The sequence below is a fragment of the Lasiodiplodia theobromae genome (assembly GCF_012971845.1).
Source record: "Lasiodiplodia theobromae strain AM2As chromosome Unknown scaffold_19, whole genome shotgun sequence".
Lineage (NCBI taxonomy): Eukaryota > Fungi > Ascomycota > Dothideomycetes > Botryosphaeriales > Botryosphaeriaceae > Lasiodiplodia > Lasiodiplodia theobromae.
Genome location: NW_023336398.1, coordinates 434,493 through 458,798, shown reverse-complemented (window position 1 = coordinate 458,798; position 24,306 = coordinate 434,493). Strand labels below are relative to the sequence as shown.

The window sequence follows — 24,306 nt, the reverse complement described above, 5'->3', positions numbered from 1 at the left end:
ACAGGATGCGAGCACTACTGCTGAGCCAAGTGCGCAAAGGATTGCAATAGACAGAGATAATAGCCTGAGGACAGGCAGCCACCCCCAGAATCCGGGCTGCCACGTTTCTTCACCCTGTTGTGGTGGCTGGTTACAGGATTCATTGGGATGCATAGTAAATTAGAGGAAATTCAAACATGTAAGCTTGAAGATAAGCGTCGCTCTCTCTTCAGGATACGGGCCGCTTTTCTCTACGCATTCTGTTTCAGGGTCGGGAGTTCAGGTCATTATCTTGGCTCTACTTCACAATTACACGGCTGCATACTGCGATCATGTTGCTGCCTGACTGGGAACGGAGCCCGAAATCATGGGCCAATGGGCACGAAGAGCATTACGTAGATGCATGTGCTTCGATATCTCCAGAACCCGGTCTGGTGGAACGGGGTACCACAGGAGGAAGGAGGTACGCAAAAATAGATAAGTGCACAACGCTGAACCCCGCTAGTTGCGTCGAAGGCTTCTATCTATGGTAAAAGGGCACGTATCTCCATTCTGTGCGATGCTTAAAATTGGAACCACAGCTGAAAGCATGGATCTGTAGAACACAAAATTGCAAAATCCCGCAACACAAAAGAACGATGCATCAATTCACTGCCTCAAAGATCCAAAGATGCTTGAATGCTGTCAGAATCCGGGGTTTGTTTTCGTTGGATCATCTATTTTTGGTCTATACTCGGTCTTGTCTCCTAAAACTTTGATTGGAGCCGTACTAGAGAGTTCGAGTTTCAGAAATAAAAGAGACTTGCCTGGAACCGCAAGAATGCCGGACACCCGAGCGGTAGGAATGCGGGCCGTCAGCCAGACTCCACTGTCGGCCCCCACACACAATTCACCTTCAACCCCGCCTTTCCTGATAGCGTCTTAAACATCCACCTGACTATGCCGTGCATGCATTTGCTACTTCGATGAAACATCATGCGGCACGCCGCATACCATCCTTCTGCCTCGTTCCCCCATTGATACGATATGAGGGCTCAATAAACCTTTTATGTGTTATCTTAAAATATCGACGTGCATGTACAATCCAGCCCAATTATTATATAGGGTCCAAAAAAAAAAAGAAAAACAAGGACTGTTATTAGAGACAGTGGAAACTGCTTCGTAGCGCTGAAACGACTCGGGATAAACTGTATCACTGCATGATTCAACGACGAATGGCACGCAACACCAAAAGAAAATAGATCCAAGGCCTGTGGTAATGACGTCAATGTCCAGTCAAGGTGTTGTGGTCAAGTCTAGGGCATTATTCTCGAGTACATATTCTCGAATTTTACTAAGATCTAAGACATTGGAGAAACCCCGCACATGTAACATCAGAGATAAATCCGATTGAGCGGATGAGTATATGGCCGCTAGACTCTCAAGAGACTTTTTTTTTTTAAAAAAAAAGGAAAACATTGAAGCCCTCAATGGTTCTCATACTATGAGATACTACCCGTGCTATTGTAAAAAACGGCCTGTAAATGGCCATATACTGTGAAACATTCAGTCGAAGTTCAGCGAGGATGTCTAAGAGACCAAAAACACAAAAATTGCGGCCATTTGGCAGTGGTGTTGAGAGGTCATGGCTTAAGGTTGTGGTACCCATCGGGTTCAGCACATGTGTGACCGGGGGTAACGTTGGCTGAATAGCTAGAAAAAGGCAAAAGGATGTGGGGTGCGTAGTCGATGCAATTGCTTCCAATGAAACTTTCATTGAAGGGCGCCGATCGTTAAGTGGCAATCGCAAGGACGAAAACTAAAAGTTGAGTGATGACAAGCTCCTTTTGCCTCCTCGCGTACTACCTGTGGTGATCTTCTCAACTCAATGGAATAACGAATTATGAAAGACCTTGATGTTCACGGCACCTTTGTATTATACATTTCTATTCTAGATAACGTGAATAGTCAAGCATATGTCGGGATATGTAAATGCCTATATCTGCATTAATTTGTTCAATTCGACTGCGCGTGGAAGTGTGGCGTCTTCCACGAGGAGCCTAAGGGTGGGATACTCCGCAACTGGCTCCGAATTCATGTATGGAGAGGCCTATCGGGACGTACCAGATGGTTACCTGAGGAAAAATGTGTGGCTCACTAGTCACCTTTACAGTATCGTGCCACGCATGACGACATAGAGTTCTCCGACGCATCTAGTACATAGACACTCTGATCAGTGCAGAGTAGGAATACTGTTAGGGTCCACTATCAAAGGTTGTTCATATGCTCTTATGCTCGCGCACTTATTGTGTAGAAAGCCCCAAATTCCATGTCACATCAACTTCCGTGAAAGCTTTTGAGAGATACTCGCCTCCTTTATCTTGACTTGCAAGAATACTCGCTTGAAGAGAAAGAGCAGCAAAAACGTGACCAAAATGCTGCCAGAGAAGGACTCCCTCGAGGCCTCGCTCCCTAGTGCTGACTCCAGACGTGGCAGTACGAAAGAGGCCCACAGTGTTGTGAGGGATGCTGATGTTGCTGCTCGGTTCCTCGCATCCCTCGACGACTCAGTCAAACACAGGCCAATCACTCCGAAAGAAGCCCGCAAGGTCCTTTGGAAAATCGATCTTACCATCCTACCTCTGCTAGGGATATCAGTCATCATCGCATGTGTCGACAAGTTAGTCATTTCGAATGCGGCAATCTACGGCATGGCGACAGACACGAAGCTCGTAGGGGACAAATTTGCATGGGTTGGAAGGTCTGCCAAACACCAAACACCAACAAGCCATATGCTGATTCCTGTAATGCAGCGTCTTCTACTTCGGATTTCTCCTTTTCGAGTACCCCTCTTCTTTCCTCATTCAGCGCTTACCCGTAGCCAAATTCTTCTCGGCCACCGCCCTGGTGTGGGCTACCATGATGTGCTGTACCGCAGCAACCAACAACTTTGCCGGCCTTGCCACAGTCCGCTTCATCATGGGCATGTCAGAGGCATGCCTTTTCCCCGTGTGCAACGTCTTTACAGTCATGTGGTGGAAGAATCAAGAACAGCCTTTCCGTATTGCCTGGTATGTTCTGCTGCAACAGCCAGCGATCGCTCATTTGCATTAACGCCAGTTGCAATCAGTTGGATGTCCCCATTCTCGTCCATTTTCATCGGCATAGTCGGTTACGGGGTTGGGAATGCGCACACATCCCTCGCCAGCTGGAGGCTGCTCTACCTCGTCCTCGGCGGCTTCTCCCTCCTCTGGGCCGCAGTCCTCTTCTTGCTCCTCCCCGACTCGCCCACGCAATGCCGGTACATGTGCGACCGCGAGAAGTTCGTCTGCCTCGAGCGCATCAAAAGCAACAACACGGGCGTAGAAGACAAGAAGATCAAATGGTACCAGGTCCGCGAGTGCTTCTGCGACCCTAAAACTTGGCTGCTTATCGTCTTCGGAATCGCCCAGAATATCCCCAACGGCGCAGTGAGTGCAAGCAGCAGAAGATTCCCACTCGACAGGCACTTAACAAAAGCCTCACAGATCACGACCTTCGCCGCCATCATCGTCTCGGGCATGGGCTACACCCCGCTCGCCACCGCCCTCCTCGGCATCCCGACCGGCATCGTCGCCGCGCTCTGGGCCTGGCTGTTGTCCTGGCCGGCAGGGCGGCTGGCGCACGCGCGCTGCCTCCTCGTCGCGCTCAGCAACCTCGTTACCATCGCCAGCGCGCTGCTGATGTGGCATCTGCCGCGCAGCAACAAAGTCGGCTTACTGGCGTCCTACTACGCCTTCTACACGTACTGGGCGGCGTACGTGCTGGGCGCGACGCTGCCGCTGGCCAACACGTCGGGCCACTCGAAGAAGGTGGCGACCAACGCCCTCGTCTTCGTCGCCTACTGCGTCGGCAACATCGTCGGCCCGCAGCTCTTCCGTGACGTGCACGCGGACACCGCGTCCGACGATGATGATGATGATGGTGATCATGGGCGGCGGTACGCAGCACGCGGGTACGCTGGGTTGCTGGTCTGCCTGGTCGTGGCCATGGCGGCCATCCTGGCCTACGGCGCGTTGTGCGCGGTCGAGAATAGGAGAAGGGATCGCCACGGCGGTGTCGTCGTCGTCAGCGCTGCTCATCACGGCGAGGGGAGTGATGACGATGGGCAGCGGCGTGACGATGATGAGCCGCAGCTCGCGGAAGGGGGGGAAGGAGCATTCTCAGACAAGACGGACAGGGAAAAGAAGGACTTCCGGTACACGTATTGAGCGTCCACGGTGCCCCTCGTACGGAATGAACGACCCCGCACCCGTGTTCTTGAATGTGTTGAGGTCGTGGAACCTCTGCGTAAGGGCCACGCGCACGGACCACCCGTCCCTCCCGCCGGCCCTTCTCGGCCCACAAACGCGCACACCGTTATATTAGCAGCGCTCCAACGCCTTTTCCATCATCAAAGCACCAGGTCTTGTGGTCTAGTGGTATGATTCTCGCTTAGGGCGAACCCTGAGTAGCTTGCGAGAGGCCCCGCGTTCGGTAAGTCGTCCGTTCGAGTTCGGTTCGAGGAACAGCATCAACTAACAGTAATTCAGATCCGCGGCAAGACCCAATCAGCTTTCTTTTTTTGCTTTCTTTTTGGGACCAGCGGACGCTAGCAGATCTGAGGCAAAAGCATTGGTTTTGTAACCCTGCCGGCTGCTTGTGGTCGCCGTTTGGCGTCTGCAATTTTGCCCATCCGACACCTCACGCCGAGGAGCAAAAATAGTTCGTAGAAATTTTTTGTTCAAACTGAAGCGTTAAAGATGAGCCGTGCTCAAAGCCCAGGTGTGTACGAAGGGAAAAATGTAAGGTCGAATGAAGAATAAAAATGAGCGTGAGGGTGTCTATCACTCCGGAGCCTGCTGTCCCTCACATGGCATCCAGACTTTCCAGTCCTCAAAATCTACAGTGTGAAAAGGTGCGGCCCGGGAGAAGGAAACGCGAGAAGAAAAAAGAAAAGAAAAGAAAAGAAAGATAAAAGAGAGGCAACCCAAGGGAGAGGATTTGACGAGGCTAACGAAACGCATCCCCTCACCGTTTGTACTGCACATTGAATGGCGGCGGCTCGACCTTGACTTCGGGCGGCCAGTACTGTGCCACCAGCCGGGACACATCGCATGCGAACCCAGCCCGATCCAGCGCCTGCTGCACCGCCCAGCCGTCGCGATCGCTGCACAGCAGGCCCAGCTTCCATCTCCGTCCGTCCCCGTCCTCTCCAACCTCCCTCTCCGCGCCACGCCCTGAAGCCTGGACCAGCTCTCCGCCGCCGCCCCGGTTCCCGCCACTGCCGCTACCGACACCTGTACCAGCACCACCGCTGCCGCCGACCGCCTCCAGCCGGACGTCTCGCAACGGGCTGAGGAACAGAGCCATCTGGCCCGGTGCAGCGACGAGGCCAGTGCGCAGGCAGATGCGCAGATCGCGCAGCCCGCGCATCTGTGCCATGGCTGCACACGCGTCGCGCCAGTGCTCCCATTCCCAGTGCGCCCGGTCGATCTCCATACTGGGAATCGACTCGAGCAGCGGGTGCTGCCAGTACAGCATCGAGTCGAGCGTGGGGTCGTACCGAGGCTGCTGCTGCTGCGGTCCGGCATGCGCTGCGGTTCCCTCTTCCTCCTCTACGACGGCGTCGTCGTCGTCGTCAAAGTCGACATCCAAGCCGAGAATCGAGTCATTGCGCTCGTCGTCGTAGTACACCACCGTGGCTGCTTGCTCTTCCGGCAAAGCCGGCGCGCCGGCCGAGGCGCTTGCGGAACTGCGAATCTGCCGGATGAGTGCGTCGTAGTGAGCGAAGAGCGGGGCGCGGAAACTCCAGTGAAGATGCAGCGTGCGGATGGAATTCCAGCGCGGGGTGCGGAGATAGTCGTACAGGCTGACTATCGTGCGGGGCGAGGTGAACTGGAACGTGTTCGTCTTGTAGAGAAATGGGACGGCCTCGTTGTACCTGCGTGCAATCTCGTATTAACTGCCGTATGCCTACCTGTAGATATGATGGCCGTGTTCATGTGATCCTCCGTAGTGGCGAGGGAGAACAAAAGGTATCACTCTTCTTCCCTACAGTGCGAACTTGAGAGAGAAGAGGAAGCAAAGGGGCATCAGAAGTCGTAACTCACACTAGTTTGCAGAGCAACAGTACCGCAACCACGCCCCTTACGTCTGCATTCGCCCGTCTCCTCGCGGCCAGTTTGACGTCAAAGTCGGCAAACTCGGTTGCAGCCAGCAGCGTGCAGTGGAAGCACGAGGGCTTGCATTCCATGCAGCGCTGGCCGAAATACCCGCGATAGCCCTGTCCATGTTGCTGTTGCGCCAGAAGAGCGGTCGCAGACGAGGATGCGTGCTCGCTGTAGGACTGCGCAAGGTGCAGGTAGCGCTTGCCGACGGCCTCCTCCCAGATGAGCAGGCGGATGTCGTGGGGCAGACGCAGCAAGGCTGAGCGCTGCTGCTGGTCAGCGGGCTGATCCGTCCCAAGGGCGCTGGTGGCAATGGTGCGTTTCGGCAGCGAGAGGGCAGCGGGCGCGGGATCGGCTCTGGATGCGGCCGTTCGACGGGCAGAGTCCAGGTGGAGTTCGGCGAGCTGGCGATCCAGAGGTGTCGTGCCGCTATGGTCCGACATCGTTTCTGTCTAGCTTCGGCGGACTGTGGGTGCTCGAGGTGTCAGCTTCACGCGGGATCGCGAATGAGCGGTTTCTCCCGAAGCGGTGCGCGACAGACTGGAGGCCCCTCTCGCAGCGCACATTTGCAGGTCGAACGTCATCAGGCCGGCTTGGGCGCGTGGGAGCAAGAAGAGCGCGCGTGAAGTCGAGCGCTTGATCCCTGTCAAGTTACACAGATCCACCCGCTATCTGCTTCCGGCTTAGCGCGGCCAAGAGCATCGCCTCTTTGGGACATCTCAATGAACTTCCATCTTCCGGTGAAGCCGTTTTTCATTTCACGTTTTTCTTCCTACATAGCCACAAAAGCCGCTGCTCTCGCTCTCGAGCCTGGCGAGAGCCCTTCTCCTCTAATCTCCATGCGCGCGCTGCACCCCTCCCCGTCCGTCGTGGCCCCGGCGCCGCCGAAGAGAAAAACATCTCTCGAACCCTGGCTTTTGACCTCGAATCACTCGGAAAACACGTACAAAGGAAACCGCTGGAAGCCACTCGTGATGCTCTGCCCCGGAAAGGAAGAATCAACACCAACATGTCGAAAGGGAGCAAAGCAGCTAACAAAACGTCGACAATCGAAGTGAACTGGGAGAACGCCCGAACAATGTCTGCCGTCGCACGTAAGGAGAAACGAAATGAAGACGGGGCTGTTGACGGTCCGAAATCCCACCGACGCAAGAAGGTAATAAAAGGCCTGACTAAGTAGCCGTAGGCTGGAAGATGGCAAAAGAGAAAAGGAAATAATGCGGAAATGACTCTGGTCGAGGCCCCAGTATAAGGGAGAGGGAAAAAGAAAAGACTCCGAGCTTCTGCCGGTCCAGCCCAACGCACCAAGAAAACAAACGAGACTTTTGGTTACCCAACCACCGATGGTACTCCGCCGCCACAAGAGCTCATAGTACACCTCCAGGAACCAGCGTCTGCCCGCTTTGGCCCGGATACGTGCCCCCGCCCCCGGGGTTGATTGTACTGCTGTGTCCTTCTACCGGGGCCGCGTGTTTTCTCAGCATGAACATGGGCTTCCGGCCTTCCCGGTCCAACTGCTTGAATAAAATAAGCGGTTTCTCGTTTAGACCCAAACAACGTTCTTGATCGCCATGCACAATATACAACGCATATTGCCGCCAATCCGCGGTAATACCGTATTTCTTGAGTGCAACAGGGAGCACTTTGTGGCACGGATCGTCGATGCTGACTCGGAAGGATTTGAAAATTTCCACTTGCGGGTTTGAAGAATCGCCTCCTCTTGTAGTTCCAGCTGTTGAAGGGGCAATGGACGCTGTTTCGGCATTGCGGCCGGCGGACAACGGAGGGTCCCGATCCCGATCTCTGTCGCGGTCCCGATGCGAAGGCGCAGGCGTAGCGCCACGCGCAGCGTCGCGGTCGTAGTATGCCGAGTTGCGGTCGTCGTTGGTGTGAGAGCGAGAGCGGGTTCCGATTTGATGTGTGCTATATGCGGGAGACGTGGGAGAAGGCTGGGGATGCTGGTGGGGCGATGACGCGGATTGAGGACCGGAATGCGGTCCACCGCTTATAGTCGCCGTCAGGTGGTTCGACGCAGCCATTGCCGCAGCCGAAGGATCGAGATTCGACGTGTCGGTCAACGTTCGGCCTTCGTGGATTGTTGGAGATGGGTTCTTCGGTGCCGACCCCAGAAATAGCTTCTTCGTCGAGAACTTGCGCGAGAGACTGCTGCCTGCGCGTTCTTGCGTCGGTGGAGACGTGATATGCTCCCGTTCTTGACCATCCGGTGTCGGCAGCGGTTGTGATCGGTTCTTAGCTTCCCGCACCACTGGAAGCACGTCCTCGCGCAGCTTCCTGTTCTCCTCGGCCATGCGGTTAAGATCCTCCTTCAATGCCCGAAGTTCGGCTTCGGCGATGTGCATTCGCTCGTCACGGTCCCTGATAATTTGTATAATGCGCGCAAAGTCGTCCTGTGTAGGTGCGGTCTCCTGGGCAGTGGTCTCGGCAGCTGTCGTCGGCGGTTAGAGTGTTTATGGTTTCTCCACGCAACAGAAAGACCTACAGAGAGGGACGTAATGGTCAGGTTCTATGGGCACATTTTGCTTGGCCTTGACGTCGTAAACGCTCTTCAAAACAGTGAGACGGTGGCCAACGCTGTTGATGCCCATCTCCTTCAATTCCGCATGCTGCAACGCAATGAGCGCTTCGCCGTCCACATTTTCCTCTGCATTTCGTCAGCATCCAGCCATTTGTTCCTTGTCGAATGTGTACGCACCCAAAAACGTCCTCGCATACTGTCCCAGCCCCAGGTTCAATATCCAATCCGCAACCTGCTCCGGGGTCCAGGTGTTTATGATGCCCTTGGGGCTCGCATAGCTGTCCGCCGAGCGAGTAAAAGTGGTCGGGGTGTGTTCTGCGGACGGCGGCTCGGAGTCGGTTGGGCTAAGCTCGTGGTCGGGCGGCAGGGTGGGCGAGGTTATGACGCTGCGTTCGTACTCATCGTCGGCGTCAGAGTCCTCCTGGTATGCAGATCTGTATGCGGTGGCCATGGCTGCTCAGACGGGAGGGGCATCGACTGCGGAGCCAGGCAGCGTGCGTGCGGCAGCTTGGGCTGTTATGGGAGGAGGCGTTGTCCCGGGAGTGGTATGGGAGGTATTTCCGGGCCGCAGCTCTGTTATCGCAGGGCAGTGCCACAGCGATAGAGCCGGAGCCGTGAGCTTGGCCTTGTTCGGTGGCTGCTGTGGAGGAGCTGCCAGTGAGTTGCCAGGCGCAGCCAACCCTGCTGAGACGGAAGCGAGATTGAGCTGGCACCCTGCTCTGTGTAGTCCAGGCCTCAGTGTGCGCGTGTCAGGTAGAGTAGCGGCGCGATCGCCCGGCGCGTCCGCGTGCACGTGGGGTAGGGCGGAGCGGTGCGAGACAGGGCGTGCTGGAGGAAAGGCCTGGTGGGTTGAGCGCGCGGAGGAGTTGGCGCTTGCGGGAGTCGGCAGGCGGCGGTGCTGGCAGGCTGGCGACAGCGGCGTCAGGGGAGCGGCGGACTGCGGGCGCCGCGCGAGCAGCGTGACGTAGGCTGGCGGACGAGGCGTGCGCTGAGAGGAGGCAGGCCGGCGGGCAGGGCTGCGAGTATCGCGTTGGAGACACAGAGGGCTGTGGTGGTAGAGGCGGCAGCCAGGCCAGGCCAGAGCGTAGCGTTTCCAAATGCGGAGCGCCAGTCAAGGACGCGCATCAAGCACCAACTATAGAACGCCGGACTCTAGTATAGCCGCCAGTGCGACGCCCGCGAATGCCCTGCGACGCTGCTGCTGTCTGAGATGCAGGCCCGCCACGAGGGACACCCGGCCGCGAGCAATGCAATGCATGGCGCTGACCCTGTTTCCTGTCATCCTGTCCACCCATTGTTCGACTGCTGGGCCTGAACCAGTGCCTCGTCCGCGTCATTATTCCCAACCGGCTGCCCAACGCCAGCCAACCTCTGCCGGCTTCTCGAACGCAAGGCGCGCTATCCAATCCACCACTGCCGCACCCGTCAGTGAGAGTGAGAGCGAGCCAGTCATCTACGGCACGGCCCATCCATCCCGACCAGCCTTGCCTGTCTCCCGAGCTTTCAGCCGCACCTGGCCCACTCGTCCACGACCAGGACCCTCGACTGCCACCGCTCAGACGTCATCCAACCTCCCGAAACACGCGCAATTCCTCCGCCGCATTCTAGACTAAAGCTTGTCCTCTTCCAACGTAGCTGCCGTCTGGCAGATATTACGTACGCCCGCCGAACGCCTTTCACTTTCGCCCGGCACAAGCCGTACCACGGCGGGAAGACCCTTCTTTTCCATTCAGCACCAGTGTTTAGCCCCAATCCTGCGACAATAGCCCGCTGGCCTCATTGATCGTATTCCCCCACAATAACACCCTCCGACACACTCCGCCGACGACCCTACGGAAGCAACCCAACGAGCTTCCTCACGACCCGTCGGGCTTCCTTACCCGTCTATCATCTAGTCCGAAGCCAAGAGGTCCCCAACCTCCGCCAGTCCATTCACGAAGACCGCCTCTCCGCCGAACCCCGCCGAACAGCCCACTATTTCAGCAACGAACCAATAGCCAAAGTCCTCCCGCTAAAGCCGAAATCACCACCTGACCACGAGAGAGGGAAAAAATTTACAATAATGCCCTCTGCCGACAACAACCCGGACGCCGGCGCCGTTTCCTTCGCGCACACGACCTCGGCGCTGACGTCGTCGCAGACGGCCCAGCTGACCGCCGCCCTTTTCTCCGCCAACTCGATTCCGCGCATCCAGGCCGCGCTGCAGCACTCGCTCCAGGAGACAGGCTGGACGCACGCCCTGCGCGCCCACGTGCTCAACCTCCTACGCAGCGGCGAGTGCGGCACCTACGACGAGCTGATGGCTCGCGTGCTGGAGGACACGCGGCAAGCCGCCGACGGCGACAACAACGGCGACGCTGCGAAGGAAACCAACGGCCACGCCAACGGTGATGACAACAAGAAGAACGGAAATGCCAGCGGAGGAGGCGCGGAGACGGGCGCGGCCCGGACCGCTGAGAGCATCAGGATCCCGGACAAGGCCGTCCGCGAGGGCATCAAGGCGGTGCGGAAGGAAGTCGAGACTGTGTGCGAGATCACGTTCGACTGAGCGAGGCGATGAGGAAAAGCTGCCGGACCTCCTCGAACACGTGCGATTTGGGGTTACTCTCCCTCTTTCCCTCTCCCTCACTTTCGGCGGTTTAGCTTCGTTTGGCAGCGAGGACGAAGATCGATTCCTCGCTCGACGGCCGTTTTCCTGCATACGACCTTTCGATACCGCGCGCTACGAGACTCTCGGCAACGAAAACGAAGGCTGACGTGTACGACTGAACGCCGCTACCACCAGTACGAGGCATCGGCAATGATGGCCACGCAAATACAAAACCACTGCGACGCGATATACCCAAGGCCCCATGTATGATACTTTAGCATGTGGAAAAAGGAACAGGATTGTAACACTTGTGGGCAAATTTGGCATGCTGCAGCCCAGGGGAAAGAATGGCCAGGGAAGCACGTCGTTCTCGAGCGGAAGGGGGGAGTGAACGGACTCGCTTTGCACCAATCCCCAACTCGGATGGTGGTACTTTCGAGCCGACGGCATGGTCAATTCCTGAGCTTAACGAGAACGGCATTAAAACGAGAAGCGCATCAAACCAGATTCGGTATTTCGGTCTTTTATGTCTGAAGGATGTTTTACTGGTTTCAGTATGAAGATTAAAAAGAGGCACGGGCACGAGAAGTGGGGAAGATTTGTTAGTGGTAGACCCCCATGAAACTCAACAAAGGGTGGGTCGTGATAGAATCATTCCACTAGAGAAACTAGCAATGCACGTTGGTTCAAACTCTCAGACCTTCATAACTTTGTCGTGCTAGTTATTTCCTAAGCTACCATACTTTAGAATAGTTAGGCTTTTGCCATGCACTTCCTTCATCTTTTCCAACCACCGAAGTATCTTCGTGTAAAGAGCTACTCCAGCAATTACCACATCTTCTCTTCTCGCGTATGATGGCTGCTCGTGAACTACTAAAAGCACTTTCTGTATGAAAGTGGAAAGGGAAATCGTCTATGGACTTTACCCCAGCACCAGCGACCACCGTGAAGACACCTAAGGAAACCCGATCATGCAAATCCCATTATCTAACCGCCTCTCAAACAATGAGCCGTTTAGTCGTAAAGACCCTCGTCGTCGCCACCAGCACCGAAGTTGTTGTTGCCGGCGTTACCCTCGGCGCCAGCCTCGGGGAAGCGGAAGAAGCTGCTACCGCCCGAGTTCTTCATCTGCTGGGCGAAAGCCTCGTAGCGGCGGATCTCAACATCGGTGACCGAGCGGCGGGCAGAAGCCATGGCCTCCTCGAAATGGCGCTTGGTCAGCTCGGGCACGGGATCCTCGGCGTTGTCATCGTCATCATCCATGGTGGTGTCCTCGCCAGCGGCCTCACGAGCCTTGGTGCGCTCAATGTCAGCCGAGATGGCCTCCTTGATGGCGAGCTTGACGGCACGCTGGGTAATGAAGCCAAGATCGGCACCGGAGAAGCCGTGGGTGTTGGCGGCGATGAAGTCGAGATCGACATCGGGGGCGACCGGAGTCTTGCGGAGCTGGGCCTTGAGGATTCCGGCACGGGAAGCCTGGTCGGGCAGGGGAACGTAGACCAGGGTGTCCAGACGACCAGGACGGCACAAGGCGTTGTCGAGCTGCTCGGGACGGTTGGTGGCACCAATGACGAAGACGTTCTTCTTCGAAGTCATGCCGTCCATTTCTATCGAATTGTCAGCAACTACTCATTCGGCCCTGGGAATCATGCAAACTTACCAGTTAGGAGCTGGTTAACGACACGGTCAGAAGCACCGCCAGCATCGCCAACGGAACCACCACGAGCCTTGGCAATGGAGTCAAGCTCGTCAAGGAAGACAACGCAAGGTGCCGCAGCACGGGCCTTGTCGAAGATATCGCGAATGTTGCTCTCAGACTCACCGAACCACATGGAAAGCAGTTCGGGACCCTTGACGGAGATGAAGTTCGCCGCGCACTCGTTGGCGACGGCCTTGGCAAGCAGAGTCTTACCGGTACCAGGGGGACCGTAGAACAAAACACCGCGAGAAGGCGAAAGGCCGAACTTGAGGAACTTTTCGGGGTGGTCGACAGGGTACTGGACGCTCTCGATGAGCTCGCGCTTGACGTCTTCCAGACCACCGATATCCTCCCACCGCACGTTGGGCACCTCGACGACGGCAACTTCGCGGAGCGCGGAGGGGTTCGAAACGCCAAGGGCGAAGCGGAAGTTCTCCATGGTAACACCAAGCGAATCAAGAACCTCAGCGTCGATGGTATCCTCGTCCAGATCAATAAGGTCCATCTTCTCACGAATCTGCTGCATGGCGGCCTCAGAGCAGAGCGAAGCCAAGTCAGAACCGACGTAACCGTGAGTCTCAGCAGCAATGGTCTGCAGATCCACGTCCTCTGCAAGCTTCATGTTCTTGGTGTGAATGGAGAGAATCTCCAGACGGCCGGTGGGGTCGGGGATACCAATGTCAACCTCACGGTCGAAACGGCCGAAACGGCGGAGGGCGGGATCGATCGAGTTCGGGCGGTTGGTTGCGGCCATGACGACGATGTTCGAACGGGCCTTCATGCCGTCCATGAGAGTGAGGAGCTGGGAAACGACACGCCTCTCGACTTCACCGTTGGTCTTCTCACGCTTGGGCGCGATAGAGTCGATTTCATCAATGAAGATGATAGCGGGAGAGTTCTTCTCGGCTTCTTCGAATGCCTTGCGGAGGTTGGACTCCGACTCACCAGCCATCTTCGACATGATCTCGGGACCGTTGATCAGGAAGAAGAAAGCGCCAGTCTCGTTGGCGACCGCGCGAGCCATGAGCGTCTTACCGGTACCCGGAGGACCGTACATGAGAATACCACGCGGCGGCTTGATACCGATCGACTTGAAGAGCTGAGGATGCCTGAGAGGCAGCTCAACCAGCTCGCGGATCTGAGCCATCTGCTTCCTGCAACCACCAATGTCGTCGTAGCCGACTTCGTTGAGGTTGCCCTCCTCATCCTCGCGCTGGATGGGCTCGCCTTCGCAGTGAATCACGGTGTCCTGCGCAACAATACCAAACTCCGGAGGGTCGACTTCTACGACCTTGAACTCCACTTGTCTCATACCACCGCGAGCTGTGAAGAGGTCGCCCTGGCGCACGGGCCGGTAGGCTTCGCGGAAGTATGGTGCAAGGAAGACATCAAACAGGGAGCCGGTCAGGCCCTCGACGGTATCGGCAATGGGGAGGACCGCGATGCGTTTCGCCTGTCTATGAGTCAGAGGGGTGTGGGACGTGTAAAATTTGCGTGCTACTTACGTATTTGATGTCCGGGCACGGGTGGACGGTGATGACATCGCCGTGCTTCACGCGGAGGTTGTGGCGAACAACACGGTTGAGGCGGGCGCTTCCGTCGTCGAGATCGTCGTCAGCCAGGACGATGAGTACGGTGTCCTTTCTCTTCTTGCCCTTCACCAAGACAGTGTCGCCACGGAAGAGCTGGAGCGTCTCCATGGTGTTGTTCGAGAGGGCGATAATCGAGTTGTCATCATTGGTGGCATCGGTGACGCTGCGCATCTATTAGCAAGCTGCAAGGAGCAGCTTTCTTCCAGAACCGCAGAGGGCGAGCTGGTGAGCTACTCACATCAACGAGTTAGGCTTCTTCTTCTTCTTCAGGATGGCCGTGGCGACCTCATCCTACGTGTTGTTAGCTAGGCTGTTGCGTGGCCGTTTGCCCAGAGGGGACCTACTTCACGCTTCTCTGCACCGGAAGGGTCGCTTTGGAGAGGTTAGTATCAAACTCGAGATGATGCGCGTTCGACGGAGTGACGTACTGCTCCAGCTTGACCTTGTGCTTGTTCTGCGAGTGATCTGGCTCTCCGGACATGATTGCGGGCGCAGCGGGTAATCCGCAAGTGTCGGATCGGAAAAGAGAGGAGGGGTGTGTTGTTGAAGCTGCAGAGCGAGCGGGGGAGCGGGCTCGGGGGGTGCAGGGGGGGTTTGATGAAGTGTTGTGGATGGGGTTGGGTGTCGGAGCTTATGTAGAGAGGCAGACGCTGGCGATGATGTTAGCCGGTGGTTCTGACGCCCCAGCACCGAGCTTGGGCGCTTTGGCGCTATGCCGTTTACGGAACCTAGTTCGCCGCCACGACCGCGAGCAAGGGCAGAAGCCCGTCGAAGCAGCTGGACCACCTCTGCCTGGCGCTGATTTGAAACCCATCCGCCCGCCCGCCGTGTGCCAGGCGCGCGCCAGCTGGCCTTTTCCAAGTGGCGCCGCGCCTGCATCTCCTGAATGCGTGCCTGCATCCGCGCGGGGCGAGCGAGTCGGAGCCGCCCTGCCGCTCAGGGTCTGGTACTCGTAATGCTGTTCTGCCTAGCCGCGGAGATAAGCTCGCCTCACCTTCTCAACACCATGCAGTCTGTCCCGGCCGTGCCGCCTTTGCCTCATACCGCCACATCAAGTCTTCGGATGGCATTGCTGACGCGCGCTCTCCCAGCTAATACCCAAACCAATGAATTCATACAAGCAAGCCAGCACTTTGCGACTCCGCCGCGATGAATCATGGATATGCCCAGTCCAATTTGTTGAGACCTTTGGGTTTATTTTACGTGCAAACAATTGCTCCAATTCGCAACATGCTTGGTTCAAGACTTAGTGGACCAGAGAGATAGATGATACCGCACGTCAAAAAATCTGTCTACCTCCACTAACGCTGCTCAGCCGGAGCACTCAGTATATGGCCGCTCGTTCAAGAATTGGTACTTTCTAATTCATTGGTGGAAGAGCTCAAGATGGTGTTCTTTGACTTCGACAAGACAAAAGAAAAAGAAAAGAAATACAAACGCATATCTGTATCAGATTGTTCCGAAAGGCTTCCAGCAAAGCGCAGTTTTGTTTCCTTCGAAGACCGCTCACCTTCTTTCCAGTTCAATTGTTTTTGGAAACCGCAACAGACCGCTCTTTTTTAAATCAGAGGGAAAGGTAAAGGCCTCAATAGTCAAGTAACGAGGAAGATATGAGACCTCTGGCCAGTGGCCAAGGTGAGGTTGACGGCACTTTCGAACTCCTGCCGTCTGACGAAGCCATGGCGAAGAAGGGCATCTGCCGACGCACTTCAATCGCCGCGCAGCATTACAATAGGAGGGCCGCTTCACCGGACCTCCTCTCACTCACTACTTTACAACGTCGGACCTCCACCCAGCACCTCAAACCACGCAACCCATCCCTCGCCATCAGCGTAGACAACGGGAAAAATCCAGCCTACCACGATGCCAGACTTGCCCCCATCGCCTCTCTCCACAGAGCCACCAAGTCTCACTTCAGACAAAACTATATCCACCTCACCCACCGCGCAGCCGCGCACGCCGACCGACGGCACACCGAAAGCAGCGCAGCAGCGTCGCCACCAGCGTTCCACCGCCAACAGCCCTTCCTCGCCCATTACTACTTTCAACCCCGCCTCGTCCGCCGACCGACAGCTCGCCCGCGCAGCAGGCATGCGCATCGACACGCCGACGTCGTACCCGCGCCTGCTGCTCGAGCCGCACATCACCCTCGAGCTCGACCGCGCCCGGTTCGCCAACGACGCCGCAGAGGTCGACCGCGCCGCCAGCGCACTGCTCGCTCATCACGGCAACAAGCTACTCTTACGCACCACCGATTCGAACGCCGGCGACGAGAAGGAATTGGAATGGGCCGCACGCCGTCGGCAAGCCCGCGCCCACCGCGCCACCAACCCCATCAGCGTCGCCAGCACGAGCGGCGCCTTCACCGCATCCATCTCTCCCCAGGACCACAACACCGCCGTCGTCCAGCTACCTGCCAGCTTCCTCGACACGGCCAACCGCGTTCTATCCGCCGAGTTGGCGGAAGCTTGGCTATGGAACGAGCAAAGCGCCGACTACAACCAGCGCCAGCCGCTGCCGCTCTTCGTCTACGGCCACTGGATGTTCCCCGTGCAGATGGCGGCCGCCGTACTGTTCGGCGGCGGCGATGGGGGTGCAAGTGCAGAGCAGCCCACCGCCGCGGATATCAAGGAGTGGACGGAGCGCATGGTGCCGGCTGTGCTGGGAAACGAAGGGGCGGAAGGCGGAGCCTGGCACCGGTACTGCGTGCGCGGCCGTGCGCCGACGGCGGCGCTGCTGGAGAAGGGTAACCCGCGGCTGAAGTACTACATCCGCGACGTGGGCGAGCAGGGCCCCATCGAGGGTCGTTTGGTGCTGGGCGTCTCGGCGGAGCAGTGGGACGTTTTGGATGCGTTCCTTGAGGTGGGAGCGAACACGAGCGGAGGAGAGAGGATCTGGGGCAAGAAAGTGGTGCAAGTGGGCGTGAGGATCAAGCACGAGCGGAATCTGGTGCCGCTGAGAGCCGTGACTTATGTGTGGGAGGGCGACCCGATGGACTTGCACATCTTCAAAGTAGATAAGGTCTGGACCCCTGAGCTGTACGTCGAGTGGCATTGCAGGACGAGGAGAGAAATGGCAGCGGCAGCGAAGGCAGCGAAAATTGGTGGTTAGGGGGGCTCGGGGGTATCAGCTGTGCGTATTTGGATGGATTGGCATAATGCAGGGTTATTGGGTAGAGTTAAAGAATAGTGAATTAAAGTTTGTATCTATACGAATGTGCGATCGGTTTAACGTTGCAATGGCTGAGCAACATGCTCTTGCAGTGCCAATGTTTAGGCGGAAAACCAGCCTTTGGTGCAGGGCATTACCCCTTCCGGAAGCTAGACACACAGAGCAAACACTAAACAGGAGCATGATTTAGCAGTCTAAATTGCGGATGAAGACTCAGTGCAAGCTGTGACAACCTGCTTCCACCCTACAAAGCTGCAATACCCAGATTCTGTATTACACACTTGTCGCCGTTAACCAAAGAGCAAAGAATCGAACGCAATCTGCAATGGGCAAGCAGGTCTTATCTATTGATTCAATTCGGTGTCTAGTGCGTCTGTGCCCATTGGCGGTAGAAGTCCAAGCACTCAGCATTCGCAACTGATGCTGAAGTCTTGACATTCAAACCACAGAGAATCTGCTTAACAGCACCCTCAACCCTGTTAGAAAATAAGTTAGCAATCAGTTGTAGCGTGGACGAATTGAGAACACGTCAACTCACTTCTTGCCGTTTGTCGTGACCGGAATCTCAGGGCATTCGTCCACAGCGCCAGGCACATGACGCGCGCTCAGCTCCTTTCTCACCACCTTCCTGATGTTGTCCACCAGCTCCTCGCTGAACTTCTTCCCTTCAGCCATCTTCACGAACAGCACGACCGTCTCATCCGTATCCTCCTCCCTTCTCCGCCCGATGCACAGCGCGTCCGCGACATCCTCGGGGAAGTGCGCGAGCAAGACGTTGTAAATCTCGGCGCTGCCGAAGCGCACGCCGGCGGGCTTGAGGATGCCGTCGCTGCGTCCCAGCATCACCAAGCCGCCCGTCTTCGGATTGAACCGCACGAAGTCGCCGTGGTGCCATATCGGGCCGGCGCCATCCTTCGGCTCGAACTTCTCGAAGTACGATCCGCGGTACTTGCGCTCGCCCTCTTCGCCGCTCCAGAACATGACGGGCTGGCAGGGGAAGGGCCGCACGCAAACGAGGTCGCCGGGCTCGCCGCTCGCCGTCACGTCGGTGCCCAGGTAGTCCCAAGCGCGGATGGCCATGCCCAGCCCCGCGACCTGGATCTCGCCGGCGTGCACCGGTGCGAGCGGGCATGGCGCGCCGAAGAGCGAGATGATGTCGGTGCCGCCTGTGATGCTGCCGAGGTTGATGGTCGGCGGGAAGGCCTTATACACGTACTCAAAAGTGCTGGGCGAGAGCGGCGAGCCCGTGCTGTAGATGGCCTCGAGTGTGGCGAGCGAGAGCGTCTTGAGCGGCATGACGTCCTTCTGTTCGAGCACGGAGAGATATTTGGCTGAAGTGCCGAAGTGCGTGATGCCCAGCTCATCGACAAGACGCGCCATGGCCAAGTCGTCGGCGACGGATGTGCCCGGTTCGCTGGTGGAGGTGTAGCGAAAGGGCGAGCCGTCGTAGAGAACGAGTGTGGCTCCGCTGGCGAGCCCTGAGACAAGCCAGTGCCACATCATCCAGGTGCATGTCGTAAAGTAGAAGAGCCGCGACCCGGGCTTGATGGAACATTGCAGCACATGCTCCTTCTTGTGCTGGATGAGAGTGCCGATTGCGCCATGAACAATACACTTTGGTGCTCCTGTGGTCCCGCTGCTGTACAAAATGTACACCGGGTGGTCTGAAGGCAACTGTTTGAAGATGAGCTCTGCAGATTTTGCCGATGCGAAAGTGGAATACGCGTAAGCTTTCCTCGACGGTCCTTCAAGGGAGGCCAAGTCGACGTCCACTGAAGATACGGTAGGCAGAACCACGACTCCGCGCACAGAAGGAAGTGATGCAACGATTTCCTGAACTTTGGGGAGGACGGGATGACTGCGGCCGTTGTAAAACGAGGCGTTATCAGCAAAAATTAGCACTGGCTCAATCTGGCGCAACCGCTCCAAAACGGCGTGGACACCAGTATCCGGCGAAACAGCTGTCCAAAGGGCCCCGAGAGAAGTCGCGGCAAGCATAGCCACCAGAGCGTCGGTATGATTGGCAACATAGCCAGCAACTCTGTCTCCTGCCTGCAGCCCGAACTCGATCATGCCAGCCTGACATTGCTTCACCCGCTCCCGGAGCTCTTTCCACGTGACCACCTGGCGCGAAGTCTCAGTGGCAGCAATCACGGCCGGGCTGTTTTCATCAACGTTGACACTCGGGAACAGCAAGTTTTCGGCAAAGTTAAGTTTGGCGCCGCGGAAGAAGGCCGGACGCGGAAACATGGGCGCGGCCTCGTTGACGACCTGCAGGGCCGATTAGCCTGAAGAAAGCGGTGGGACGTGAGCGGCATCGGGACCTCTTCGTAGGGCTGGGAAGCCTTGATCCCAACATAATCCCAGACCTCGCCCCAGAAGGCGGCGATGTTCTCAATACTCCAGGCATAAAGATCGTCGTAAGATTTGAGTTGGAGATGGTACTTTTTGTTAATGTGTTGTAGGAAAGCGTGCATAGGAGTGTTTTGCGGCGAGTGGTGCGTCCACAGCCTTTTGGCCGCTGGCTCGGCGCCATTGGTGCCGTTGGTGTAGCTGACGGCCATGGTTGTCGTCTTTGAGTTGAAATGTTGGGGATTATTTTTTTTTTGTGTTGCTGACGCGGGCCGGAGGCAGGGCAGGGGCGAGGTGTAGAAGCCTAAGAGCCTCGGGAAGGCCTTCGGTCTCGGATCCCCGCAGTCGATCAAGCGGCCGCTTTCCGCTCCGCTCCGTGCTTTCCCGCCTATTCTTTCTTTCCGATCCCCTACCCGTCCTTGCCTCTCCCGACTCTCTCCATCAAAGATATCCTTCCGGATGCTTTATCTGCCAACATCATTGGGTGAAACTCCACTCTCTATGCTCCCCGAGTCCACGTCCCGCTCATCGATCCTTGCTGCAGCCCATGAGGAACATTTGTAAGCATGTCCCGAAAGAAGAGGGTTGGACGGGATGAAATAAATATGTGACACAAGGCTGCTTAGCTTTGCTGTTGAACATCCGAAACGAATCATCGCTCTAAGAAAACAAAGAACGGATTAGCTTCCAACTTGGTTCCAACTCATTCTTTTTTTTGTTTCCCTTCACTTCAGTTTGTGAAAGAGAAGGAGACGCAGATACGCAGATTCATCTCATTTTCTTGATCAGCTCAAGGCCCAGAGCCTCTTTATTGGTACTGTTTTTCCGTTACGACAAATGGTATAAGGCTAATCTTATACACGTCTCAGGCGCTTGCTCTTTACTTCTGGCAGCAGAAAGACGTGGCCGCTGCGCAAAAGTTCAAAATGTGGATCACGAACTTTATCTCGCTTTGGAACGCTCGCGCATTTCGCACATTCTCTTCCTGCATTCTTGCATATCATTTGCGTAGTTGCGCTACTTGGTGAAGAAGGCTCAAAGGGTACATGTGCTTGAAGAAAGTACAGAAGCACTACAGATAACTAATCGCTCTTTGTCACCTCCACCTGCCCATCCACTCTGTTATCTTATCATGGCATCCACGTGTCCAGAAAAGCAGCTGGAACGCAGCCCTGCCTTCGTGTCCCTTGGCATGGTCGTTCTTGATGAGTTGCAATTCCCATCCAGAGAGACACTCTACGATGTACCCGGTGGCTCGGGCGCTTACAGTAGGTCTCGGAAACCGAACTCAGTCTTACGGTGACTTTTCTGACTCATCATGGACAATCAGGTACCCTCGGGGCTCGGGTAACTACGTCAGCGGCTCAATCGAGGGCGGTCGCATGCATCATTTTGGCCGGCGATGACTTTCCAGCATCAGTCTTGAGCCAATTGCTGGACTGGGACATCGAATTGGAGATCCGCCGAGTACCGGGAAGGAAGTCCACAAGGGGTCTTCTCAAGTACGAAGATCTGCAATTTGGGCGTAGGTCGCTTTTTGTTTATCCGACCTGGAAGTTGGCTGACACAGACGAACAATCTAATCAGGCAAAACTTTCCGATATCTCACGCCGCCCCTGCAGCCTTCGCCGAATGATCTTCAAGGGTCGGTCCTGCTGAATGCCGCAGCCTTTCATGTCTTGGCCCGTCCGGAGGATCTCGAGTCTCAGGTTTCCGACTTGCTCACTCTGCGCGCAAAGTGCGGGGCCGACAAACGCCCTCTCATCATCTGGGAACCAGCCCCACTCTTCTGCAAGAGAGCCCATTTGGAAGCCCATATACGTGCCTGCAAGCGAGTGGACGTATTTTCTCCTAATCATCTGGAACTGCTAGCCTTCTTCGAAGAAGACACTTCTGAAAAGCCTTTCGATCGCAGCGTAGTGGAGTCTTACGCGCGGCGCTTCCTCACCGCAAGCATGCAGGGGGAAGCCCAAGGTGCCATTATCGTTGTCCGTGCAGGTGAACACGGATGCCTCACAGTGTCTAGACTCGTCGATTGTCGCTGGCTTCCTCCATACTACGGCCCTACTTCGTCGAAAATCATTGACACGACTGGGTCCGGTAATACTTTTCTGGGTGCTTTTGGAATAACCCTGCAGGCTTCGAATGACGTCGTAGAGTCCGCTATCCGGGGCACTGTAGCAGCAAGCTTTGCATTAGAGCAAGTTGGTCTTCCTAAGAAAGCCTCAGCCAGTGGGCGCGATACGTGGAATGGTGAAGAGTTTGCATCCAGGCTTCAGGAATATAGATCGAGGGTTCAAATTCAAGGCTAACAAAATACCGTAAACATGTTACGAGGTACCTGTTGCTTGATTGCACATCTCGGAGGATCAGTACCATAATATGTACATCACCAACATAATACTTGCAAACGACCGTGCTCGACGCTCGGTGAGAGGCTAACATGATGTTTTCTTGGAGTGCTTTACCACAAGCACTATTGAAACAGAAAATACTTGCGGTAGAAGATGATAAATATCATAATGCGTATGGATTGAGGTGTTTAGTTCAACGAGAAGAAACGCACACATATATGGATGTCAAGCAGCCGTATCATTGTATGTTGAAGCCAGAGCAGTCGGGTTGGACAAATACGAGCACTTCAAGACGTGAAGCGTAGTGGCTGTGAGTATGCTTATTTAGGAATTCACAGAACAGATGATGTGTGAGGCTTACTTATCTGCTGATTGGTACGGCTTCGAAGTCCCAATCTACATGGAACAGCTGCAGATGTTTGTAGAGAGGTGGGCATTACATCAATGACTTCAGCCAAAATAGAGTCAGAATCATTCTCGATTGGAGTGAAGTTACCTAAATCCCACTTAGAAAGTGATCTTCCCAAGGAACTTCGTCTCCTCGCTCAAGCCCATCTCCGCCACATACGCAGTGAACGTCTCAACCAACACCTTGACGTCCCTGACCCGCAACAAGCCCAGAACCCTCTTCTCCCTCAGCGGGGCCACCAACTCCTCCAGAAACACCTCCGCAGCATCAACCGCCGGGACCATCGACCTTGTAATGAGGCCGCGGACCATCGGCCACTTTCCCGTCTTGTCCTTAACCAGGTCGACGTCGAACTCCAAGAGGCCAAACTCATTCCAGTGAGCGCCGCCGACAATGCGGAGGTCCGAGCGGCACAGTGCGTGCGCGTATGCGCGTATACGGACCTTACTAACACCATTCTCCGCCTCCCGGCCCATCCTCTTGACCCTGGCGCACCAGCGCGCCCACGTGCGGAGCTCCAGGTCGTCCGGGAGGAACGTCTCTCTGCGGACCCAGTCGTACGGCGGGCCGCCGGGCGGCAGCAGCAGCAGGATGTCCGGGACGCCGATGGATCTGGGCGGGCCAGAGCCGAGGCCGGCGCCCATGCCGCGCACGTTGAGGCCGTTGAGCGTGCTCTCCTCGCCGATGGGCGTGGGCACGCCGCCGGTCACGGCCCAGCGCGTGTGTGCGAAGAAGACGGGAAGCGCCTCGGCGCGGGTGGAGCGGTTGACGCGGCAGATGGCCGGCGTCTTGATTGAGGGTAGGATGGAGGTGATGTCGGGGGTGCGAAGGTTGGGGAACGGGATGTCGAAGTGGCTGTCGACGCAGAGCTTGTATATCTCGGTGCGAACTTCGCCGGGGAGGTTGGAGAAGGCGAAGGCGTTGGTTGCGGGAGGCTTTAACAGCTGGAGCGACGTCTGTGAAGGCAATAAGGTAGCCTCATGTGTCCAGCACGGGGTGGATCGTTACCGAACCAGGAGCTGCCGGTTTAGCTGGCTTCCAGGGAAGAAACGCGCGCAAAATGTCGAAGCATAGGCACATGGTGGGCGTTCGGAGTGTGGAAGAAAAGTTGGAGATGTATACGAAAGGTCGGTGGTGTCGGAGGTCGAAGCTTGGAAGAGAAGTAGAGGTGCAAAGAGAGAAGACTATATATAAAAACCGCCAGGAGAGCAAACCCAGGACTGCACGTGGCCATGTGGAATCAATATCAAGCGATCAAACAGGAAGGAACGGCCAAATTAGGAAGGGGCAACCTATCCGAATTTAAAGAAACAAGGCAAAGCAGATACAGGCGAGCTTCAAGGTGGGCGCGGCAGTGGAAGAGCAAGCTACACACATCGCATGCCTTCCGAATCGATGGGCAAACAAGATCTTGGTAGCAGTATAGAATGCGGGAGGCATCGCATTTGGAAAGAAAG

The 24,306-nt window shown here is 56.2% G+C and overlaps 8 protein-coding genes across 8 annotated transcripts; 3 read left to right on the top strand and 5 right to left on the bottom strand.

Annotated features, from left to right (window-relative positions):
* Positions 1–2,393: 2,393 nt before the first annotated feature.
* LTHEOB_6634 (Allantoate permease) lies at positions 2,394–4,208 on the top strand (the record flags this gene model as incomplete). Its single annotated transcript, XM_035515912.1, has 4 exons — positions 2,394–2,719; positions 2,772–3,029; positions 3,089–3,428; positions 3,486–4,208. 4 exons carry the CDS (start codon positions 2,394–2,396, stop codon positions 4,206–4,208), a joined length of 1,647 nt encoding a protein of 548 aa, XP_035372669.1.
* Positions 4,209–5,007: 799 nt separating this feature from the next.
* Positions 5,008–6,589, bottom strand: LTHEOB_6633 (uncharacterized protein; the record flags this gene model as incomplete). Its single annotated transcript, XM_035515911.1, has 2 exons — positions 5,008–5,920; positions 6,090–6,589. 2 exons carry the CDS (start codon positions 6,587–6,589, stop codon positions 5,008–5,010), a joined length of 1,413 nt encoding a protein of 470 aa, XP_035372668.1.
* A 924-nt stretch (positions 6,590–7,513) lies between these two features.
* LTHEOB_6632 (MAPKKK cascade protein kinase regulator Ste50) lies at positions 7,514–9,133 on the bottom strand (the record flags this gene model as incomplete). Its single annotated transcript, XM_035515910.1, has 3 exons — positions 7,514–8,592; positions 8,647–8,808; positions 8,860–9,133. The coding sequence occupies 3 exons, from the start codon at positions 9,131–9,133 to the stop codon at positions 7,514–7,516; spliced, it is 1,515 nt and encodes a 504-aa protein (XP_035372667.1).
* A 1,611-nt stretch (positions 9,134–10,744) lies between these two features.
* LTHEOB_6631 (uncharacterized protein) lies at positions 10,745–11,230 on the top strand (the record flags this gene model as incomplete). Its single annotated transcript, XM_035515909.1, has 1 exon — positions 10,745–11,230. The coding sequence occupies one exon, from the start codon at positions 10,745–10,747 to the stop codon at positions 11,228–11,230; it is 486 nt and encodes a 161-aa protein (XP_035372666.1).
* A 1,056-nt stretch (positions 11,231–12,286) lies between these two features.
* Positions 12,287–15,044, bottom strand: LTHEOB_6630 (Cell division control protein; the record flags this gene model as incomplete). The annotated part of the gene is made up of 6 exons (XM_035515908.1): positions 12,287–12,879; positions 12,933–14,424; positions 14,477–14,726; positions 14,802–14,854; positions 14,908–14,935; positions 14,992–15,044. The coding sequence occupies 6 exons, from the start codon at positions 15,042–15,044 to the stop codon at positions 12,287–12,289; spliced, it is 2,469 nt and encodes an 822-aa protein (XP_035372665.1).
* Positions 15,045–16,426: 1,382 nt separating this feature from the next.
* LTHEOB_6629 (uncharacterized protein) lies at positions 16,427–17,674 on the top strand (the record flags this gene model as incomplete). Its single annotated transcript, XM_035515906.1, has 1 exon — positions 16,427–17,674. The coding sequence occupies one exon, from the start codon at positions 16,427–16,429 to the stop codon at positions 17,672–17,674; it is 1,248 nt and encodes a 415-aa protein (XP_035372664.1).
* Positions 17,675–18,098: 424 nt separating this feature from the next.
* LTHEOB_6628 (Acetoacetyl- synthase) lies at positions 18,099–20,298 on the bottom strand (the record flags this gene model as incomplete). The annotated part of the gene is made up of 3 exons (XM_035515905.1): positions 18,099–18,210; positions 18,273–20,005; positions 20,059–20,298. 3 exons carry the CDS (start codon positions 20,296–20,298, stop codon positions 18,099–18,101), a joined length of 2,085 nt encoding a protein of 694 aa, XP_035372663.1.
* Positions 20,299–22,947: 2,649 nt separating this feature from the next.
* Positions 22,948–23,929, bottom strand: LTHEOB_6627 (Chaperone protein; the record flags this gene model as incomplete). The annotated part of the gene is made up of 2 exons (XM_035515904.1): positions 22,948–23,805; positions 23,858–23,929. The coding sequence occupies 2 exons, from the start codon at positions 23,927–23,929 to the stop codon at positions 22,948–22,950; spliced, it is 930 nt and encodes a 309-aa protein (XP_035372662.1).
* Between the last annotated feature and the right edge of the window lie 377 nt (positions 23,930–24,306).